This window comes from Aegilops tauschii, chromosome 2 (genome assembly GCF_002575655.3).
Source record: "Aegilops tauschii subsp. strangulata cultivar AL8/78 chromosome 2, Aet v6.0, whole genome shotgun sequence".
Taxonomy (NCBI): domain Eukaryota; kingdom Viridiplantae; phylum Streptophyta; class Magnoliopsida; order Poales; family Poaceae; genus Aegilops; species Aegilops tauschii.
Window position 1 is genome coordinate 382,312,968 of NC_053036.3, and position 8,592 is coordinate 382,321,559.

An 8,592-nucleotide genomic window follows, 5' to 3' on the forward strand; every position below is an offset into this window, starting at 1 on the left:
CGTCGGCTTCTGCCCCCTCGTAGGTAGTACGGGGGTGTTCGGGATGTAATCTAAACACTCTTGATCCGATTGTTTGGTCCTTGAAGGAGGTGTTTAGTGCAACGAACCACGCAATCGGACTATTCGGCTTTAACGCCCACACTTAGCCATAGGAGTTTGACAATAAAAAATAGGCGCAGCCCCTAGTATCTGAACTAGGATGTTGTAAACACCTGATCGGGTAAGTACCGATCCCTCGCGTAATGCGGAAAAAATCACTAAAGATTTTTGACCTCCGAAGAGCTGACTGGCTCTCGCCGCATCATGACAGTCAGTTTTCGGCTTTCTCTACTGAGGTGCTCATCTGGGTAAACCAGGGCACAATCGCAGTAGTTCTCCCTTTACTACCCTAGCCAATATAACGGAATGTAAGGTAGCAAGCACAGGAGCCGGGCAACCCAACTATTGACCAAAGACATGATTCGGAGCCAATGCATATAGTGCTAAATTCGGGGTGCCAAACAATACTGTAAAAAGTGTTCGGAATTTGCTGCCGTGTTGTGGGGCGCTATGAAGCCCCTGGCAAATCGAAACGTACCAAAGTGTACGGGTGCTATTTGATGAAGGTATCAAAAAAGAAAAATAATAAAGGGTAGTAAGCTAGGGCCGTAGAATTTGGGCCGCAAACTGTTTCCATTATAATTTGGTAATACGTCAAAGCGCATTCATACAAATAGTGCAATAAGCAAGATGTTATTTAACATGCCACAACCAAGGGAGAGCTGCGTGTGGGTCCGAAAAAAAGGTAGAGTGATCGTTAAAGAGGTCACCTAGAAATTCCCCTATACTTCTGTGCCTCTTGCCATCTTGGTGTATTTATCCTTCGAAAGGACCGGTAATCAGACCATCAGGGAGGGCCTATGAAAAAGAAACCTGAAAAGGAGAAAAAGGAAACAGTGAAAAGTATGTGTGTCCGGGGACGGTCGAGCCGTACTGTGGATCACAAACTAGTTATGCCTCCGTCTATGCCCATGGTATTTTGAGTGTGTAGTTATGTACGCGCGGTACGAATGCCGCCACTTGATCGGGACTGGAAAGGAGGCCGAATTGCTAGTCGAGCTCTTGACGAGCCGAGCTGTCCTGCTACAGAATAGTCCGGACTCTCTTGACAGTATCCGGGAGCTCGGCCGCCGAATTAAGGTTCTGCTTGAAAAGGCCGCTCTGTATTTCTGCTGCTAAGGCAGCGGTGTGCTCCTCGGTGCGGAGGGAGCGTTCCGTGTTTCCATTAACTGTTATGACGCCGCGTGGTCCGGGCATCTTGAGCTTGAGATAAGCATAGTGTGGTACCGCGTTGAATCGAGCAAATGCGGTTCGTCCAAGCAGTGTGTGATAGCCGCTGCGAAAGGGGACGATATCGAAGATTAACTCTTCGCTCCGGAAGTTGTCTGGAGATCCGAAGACAACTTCTAGTGTGATTGAGCCCGTACAGCGGGCCTCTACACCTGGTATGACTCCTTTAAAGGTAGTCTTGGTGGGCTTGATCCTTGAGGGATTAATGCCCATTTTACGCGTTGTGTCCTGATAAAGCAGGTTCAGGCTGCTACCTCCGTCCATTAGGACCCGCGTGAGGTGGAATCCATCGATGATTGGATCGAGGACCAGTGCGGCTGACCCGCCATGACGGATACTGGTCAGATGGTCTTTGCGATCAAAGGTGATCGAACAGGAAGACCATGGATTGAATTTTGGGGCGACTGGCTCCATCGCATAGACGTCCCTGAGTGTGCGCTTGCGTTCCCTCTTGGGGATGTGGGTAGCGTATATCATGTTCACCGTTTTGACCTGAGGGGGAAACTTCTTCTGTCCCCCTGTGATCGGTGGCCGAGGATCTTCGTCATCGTCCTCGCTTTGTGACCCCCTCTCCTTGTTCTCGGCATTTAACTTGTCGGCTTGTTTAAAAATCCAACAATCTCTGTTGGTATGGTTGGCTGGTTTTTCTGGGGTGCCATGGATCTGGCACGGACGATCGAGTATGCGGTCCAAGCTGGATGAGCCCGAATTGTTCTTTTTGAACGGCTTCTTCCGCTGACCGGACTTAGAGCCACTGAATCCGGCATTGACCGCCGTATCATCGGTGTTGTCATTGTTGTTTCGACGCTTGTGTCTGTTGCGTCGGGGCTTGCCGTTGCTATTTCTAGCTTTAGAGGTACCGGCGTCGCTTGCATTGTTATTGCTACATGCCAGCCAACTATCCTCACCCGCGCAAAAACGGGTCATGAGTGCCGTAAGGGCTGCCATAGACTTCGGCTTTTCTTGGCCGAGGTGACGGGCGAGCCATTCGTCGCGGATGCTATGCTTAAAGGCCGCTAGGGCTTCGGCATCCGGGCAGTCGACGATCTGGTTCTTTTTAGTTAAGAACCTAGTCCAGAATTTCCTGGCTGACTCTCCGGGCTGTTGAACTATGTGGCTTAAGTCGTCGGCATCCGGAGGTCGGACGTATGTACCTTGGAAGTTGTCGAGGAAGGCGTCTTCCAGGTCCTCCCAGCTGCCAATTGAATTTTCGGGCAGACTGTTCAACCAGTACCGAGCTAGTCCCTTGAGTTTTAGCGGGAGGTATTTGATGGCGTGGAGGTCATCTCCACGGGCCATATGGATATGGAGAAGAAAATCCTCGATCCACACCGCGGGATCAGTTGTCCCGTCATATGATTCGATGTTCACGAGTTTAAACCCTTCCGGGAATTCATGGTCCATTACTTCATTAGTGAAGCAAAGAGGGTGTGCGGCGCCTCTATATCGGGCCACATCGCGACGTAGCTCCGATGGAGTCCGTCTGCGGTTTTCGGCCCGCGCATGACTAGGCTTGTCACGTCCGAATAGATAGCCGTCGTCACGTGTCGGGGACGCCCTCGCGATCCGTATATCGATTTGGTATGTCCTACTATATTGTCTAGGTCCTGCCGGAGGTCATATGTATAACCACAAGCTGTTTTATCTCTGCCCTTACGATGAGGCGGGGCGGGCTGGTGTTCGGCTTGAGTTGTCGCTTTATCCCGACCATGTGCTGGTCGGTCAGCCACATTGCGCGATAATGGCACGGGATCGGGCGCCTCATCATCGAACTGAGGTAGTAATTTGCGCTTCGGGTAGCTTTTGGCCGGGCGCTTGAGGCCATATTCTTCGGCTGCTAGGACATCAGTCCATCTATCGTTGAGCAGATCTTGGTCAGCTTGAAGCTTCTGCTGCTTCTTTTTCAGGCTCCTTGCAGTGGCTATTAGCCGGCGCTTGAAGCGCTCCTGCTCGAGAGGTTCCTCAGGCACGATAAAATCCTCGTTGCCGAGGCTCACCTCCTCCTCGGAGAGCGGGAGATAACTGCTGTCCTCCGAGTCTTCGTGTATGGCCTGTTCATCAGGGCTAACTTGCCCATCTTCCCGATCGTCCTGTTCGGCAGCTTGTTCGTCGGGGCCTTCTCTGTCTTCGGCACCGTCCGGAGTGTTATTGTCTCCCGTGCCGGTGTTGCTGTCTTTGCTGCGGCGTGATTTAGAGCGGCGCCGCTGACGCCGACGCTTTGGTGGTATCTTAGGAGGGTCATCCTCAACTGGATTTTCCTTGTCTTCGCCGCTATTCCCTTTTGGTGAATCCACCATGTATACGTCATACGAGGAAGTGGCCGTCCAACGTCCGGTAAACGGCGGGTTTTGGGCCTCTTCTTCTCCGGCATCGTCGTCCATATTGTCGATGTCTTCGGAGCCGTAATCGAGCGTGTTGGTTAAGTCCTCGACAGTAGCTATGAAGTGGGTCGTGGGTGGGAAACGAAATTCTCCGTCATCAGCCTCCAGTGCGAACCGGATATAATTCGGCTGTGAGTCCCCCGACAAGGATAGATTTTTTTAATGAGTTTAGCACGTCGCCCAAGGGCGAGTGCCGAAAGATGTCCGCGGAGCTGAATTCGACGATCGATGATCGATCAAGCTCGACGTACGCGGACGCACAAGGTTCGGAACCTGTAGCCGGAGACGAGTCCATGGTTCCGGTGACACAGACGTCACCTGAAGTTAGGTCTGTGTGCAGCTCCAACGCCGCTGAGTCCGCGGCTTCTGTGGCGGGGTTGAACTTCCCGTCCTCGGATGGCGCGATCTGCTCCGGATCTAAGGCCAGAGCAGTTACGTGCACTATTTCCTGGGTGTGGTCCGATGACAGATTTACGTCATGTTCATCGTGGTGGCAGGGAGCGGCTGCTGTGGTCTAGAATCCGTCAAAGATCAAGTCTTCGCGGATATCCGCGACGTAGTTCAAGCTCCCGAATCTGACCTGATGTCCAGGGGCGTAGCTTTCGATCTGCTCCAGATGGCCAAGCGAGTTGGCCCATAGTGCGAAGCCGCCGAATACGAAGATCTGTCCGGGAAGGAAGAGTTCCCCTTGGACAGCATCGTTATGGATGATCGAAGGAGCCATCAAAACCCTTTGACGACTACATAGTGGAACTCTCAATGAAAGCACCAATGTCGGTGTCAAAACCGGCGGATCTCAGGTAGGGTGTCCCGAACTATGCGTCTAGGGTCGATGGTAACAGGAGACAGGGGACACAATGTTTACCCAGGTTCGGACCCTCTCTATGGAGGTAATACCCTACTTCCTGCTTGATTGATCTTGATGAATATGAGTATTACAAGAGTTGATCTACCACGAGATCGTAATGGCTAAAACCCTAGAAGTCTAGCCTGTCTGACTATGATTGTATCTGATTGGCCTCTACGGACCTAACCCTCTGGTTTATATAGACACCGGAGGGATCTAGGGTTACATAAGGCCGGTTACAGAGAAAGGAATCTTCATATTTGGACGCCAAGCTTGCCTTCCACGCCAAGGAGAGTCCCATCCGGACACGGGTAGAGTCTTCGGTCTTTGTATCTTCACAGCCCATCAGTCCGGCCCATGGCTAACAGGCCGGACGCCCGAGGACCCCTTAGTCCAGGACTCCCTCAACAGCGTCTCGGCGTCGTCCTCCTTCTTAAAGGCGCTATCTAGCTTGCTCGCGGTGTCCCCGGTGTTGGTTCGGGTGATGTTGGAATTCTTGTTGGTTCGGCATTGTCGCTCGTGGTTCGGGTTTGGTAGGTCTAGTTGTGATGTATCTTCTGTTCGGGCCGAGCATCCCTTGTCTCTCTACTCCGGGCACCATGTTCACACCAATCCGCGTTCGTGTCATGTGTACTCATTCTATTTCTTTTATCAATAAAAAGATACACAAGCTTTGCATATTCGCGAAAAAAATAGGTGTTGTCCACTATTTTTTCTCAACATGCAACCTTGCATGGGAACATACATGTGTCAACATGCAAACGTTGGGAGAACGCTCAACCGCTTTCATTCCATTATGCTATTTATTTATATTCAGTATATGTTCTACAACCATACAATGATAAAATACAATAAATTATATGTAGTTTAGTTTTAGTGCTCATATGATGAATCAAATATAAATATTCCATATAACCAAAATTTTAAATATATTGCAACTAATATCATCTACTCCCTCCGTCCATAATATAAGAATGTTTTTGACACTACATTAGTAGTTCACTGTCATCATGTAGCCAGAATGGACAGTGGAGTTTCCTGAGATTTTTAGTGGTAAGAACGGACTTGTCGGTTTTTAAAAAATAGAATGGACTTTCGTGGAACCATGCTCCACCACATTTACGTACATTTTGATTTTTTTTAGGGGACGTACATTTTGATTATTCGAACGGGCCAAATTATTAGTGGGCCTGCTCACTGAGCGATCCATGTTCCTCTTTACAAATCCTTGCAGCGGTACATGTCGGGCCCAGTTACGTTATGGTGCCCTGTTCGCTTGTCTCCCAGGAGGCTATTGCCTGCCAGGAAATGTCTCCAAAATATAGTTCCAAGATTTCCAAGAATGGAATATCTGCTCCTAGCCTCACTTTTTTGGTCAATGTAAGTCGCAGAAAAAAAGAATGTAAAAGTAGTTCTCTGTAGCAAATATTGCGCAGCAGGTATTTAGCCAGCTCGACAAGACTATCAACCATTTCGGGAGCAGACGTGGTGTTGGTTGCAAATGTGCAGCCGCTGTACGGATAAGGGCACACGGGCAGCAGATAGAGGGCCCGTCCGTCGTGGTAGCCGACTATGAGCGTCGATTTAAAAGTCTTGTTGGGGCGGTGAGATTTGCCGGAACCAGCTGTCACAACCAAATTATATGATCATGATGATGCTCACGGACAAACAAAACCTTTTCTGAGGCCATGAGAACGATCAAGCTCTGTCCAAGTAGCGCCCCGTGTACTGGAAACCAAAAAAAAACGATCCATGCCGTACTATATCCTGCACGGCCACTCACGGACCCGTTCAACCCACGGCACAGCACGCCCTCCCGGGTTCCGGCAACGTCGCCGTCAACCGGCGGTGAAAGAGAGAGGGCGACCCGGAGCCCGACATGGACGAAGCAAAATAATGGATCACGGATCGCCGGCGACGCGGCACGGCGGAAGCGAGCCGAGTCCACTGCCCGCACTGCCGGCTGCCGTCCCCGCGGCGAAGAACGAGTCCGGACTCCTCCGTGCCCGACACAGACCGCCCGGGAACAAAACGAGCGCACTACAAACCCTGCCCACGCGGCCGTAGAAAATCCACCCCCGTTCCGTTCCGTTCCCGCACAGGCCAGACCTGGCTGATTGACTTTTCGGTCCCGGCCGAGCTCACACACCCCCACACACGCTCCGCACCCCGTCTGCCTCACATGTGGAACCGCCCCCACCCCCTCTCACACTCCCGTCCCGGCGCCCTCTCCCCCCTCCTCCGCGTCCTCCCCCGCGCCGTCGCCGGGCCGCCGCTGCCGTCCGAGCACGACCGGATCCGGGTCGCGGCCCTTCCGCGGATGGACGCGACCTCGCCGTCGGGGCGCCCCACCACGCCTCGGCGGCAGCTGCAGCTGCAGGGCCCGCGCCCGCCGCGGCTCAGCGTGCGCCCCGAGTCGCACGCCATCAAGAAGCCCTCCGGGGCGCCGCCGCAGGCCCAGGGGCAGGGCCATGCCCGGCGGGAGGAGAAGCAGCAAGGCCAGCCGCCGCGGGAGCCGGTGATCATCTACGACGCGTCGCCCAAGATCATCCACACCAAGCCCAGCGAGTTCATGGCGCTCGTGCAGCGCCTCACCGGCCCCGGCTCTGGCGCGCTCCCCTCCGAGGCCCAGACCCAGGACTACCAGATGGACGAGGCCGTGCCGGGGCAGTCCTTCCTGCCGCCGGAGCTTCTCCTCTCGCCGTCCGCCGCGATGTCCCCGGCAGCGAGGCTGGCTACCATCGAGAGGTCCGTCCGGCCGATGCCCGCGCCGACGCCGGATTACGTGGACTTCAATAACTACAGATTCGACGACGGCGGCCTCGCGGCGGTTCTCGGCGCGGGACGGCCTGGGCCCGGCATCCTGTCCCCTTTGCCGTCGTCCCTGCCGCCGGCCGCGGCGTCCGTGCTGTTCTCGCCGCTGCCGTTCGACCCGAACGGCCTCAGCTGGCTGAACGAGCTGAGCCCCATCCTCCGAGCGGCGTCCACCGGCGCCGCCTCCTCAGGCAGCGGCAGTGGCGGCGGCGGGACTAGCAACGGCGGCGCTTACAGGCAACCACAATCCTACTACTCCGACCCCTTCGTCCCGAGCCCCCGCAACCTCCTTGCCACGCCCACCGTGCCGTCGCCAAGAACCTTCGCGGAGCTCATGAGCAACCTGCCGGATCTCTAGGCCGCCGCCTCCGTCAAAGACGGCACCAGCGGCCGAAATTTCTCCTTTTCTTTTTCTTTTTTTGCTTCTCCAATTTTGGGGGGTTAGGCACAGCCCGGTGTGGTGGGCCCCCGTAGTGATGACAGGTTAATTAGTGAAAAATTATCCTTTGGGTTTTATTAATTCTTGTTGGCAACCACTTGCCCACTAGGCAGCGAGGAAAGGGGGAGGACGGGATGGAGAAAGCAATGCTTAAAGTCAGCAGTGGTAGAAGGTTACTAGAAGCCGGCCGACCGCCCCCCTTGCTTAGATTTTTCTTTGGATTTACATCTCTTGTGTAAGCTGAGGAAATGATTGTTTGATAATGCACCATGACTTTATTCTTTTACCCTAGTGAATTGCTCCACTGATGATGCGTTCTTGATTAGGTCATGCTGACTTTTGTACTAGTATTACGCTTGACAACTGTAGAATAAAGTGGCGATCCGATGTTCATCAGGATGATAGGGAAGAAAACGCTGTTTGGGTGTGGTACGGATATAGAAAGCGCTTGCAGTGCATGCAGAGTTGTGAGGTGGAGGCTTCGCTGCGTCGCTCGCACGTGCTCTGGCCAAGATTCGGTTTACAGGGGGGAGGAATGTGGAGCTGGATCTGCCTGTGGAGTGTTCCACGCACGCTGTCGTGTATCGCGATCATGCATTGCATGCCGCCCAATCGATTCCGTTGCTCAGATTCGGGCCAACCGCCGACATCGAGCTCCATTTGATTTGAGCATACCCACCCCAACTGTCCGGTCACGGTGCATGCACCCGGGAAATTCTTTGGGTCTTCTCCAGTTTTGGATTAGTTCTAGGGTCTATCTATGAAATATGAACGCGATTCTA

General features: G+C 53.4%; 1 protein-coding gene across 1 annotated transcript; it reads left to right on the forward strand.

Annotated features, from left to right (window-relative positions):
• Positions 1–6,483: 6,483 nt before the first annotated feature.
• Positions 6,484–8,096, forward strand: LOC109742314 (uncharacterized). The gene has a single exon (XM_020301401.4). The coding sequence runs from the start codon at positions 6,740–6,742 to the stop codon at positions 7,727–7,729; it is 990 nt and encodes a 329-aa protein (XP_020156990.3). The 5' UTR covers positions 6,484–6,739; the 3' UTR covers positions 7,730–8,096.
• The last annotated feature ends 496 nt before the right edge of the window (positions 8,097–8,592 follow it).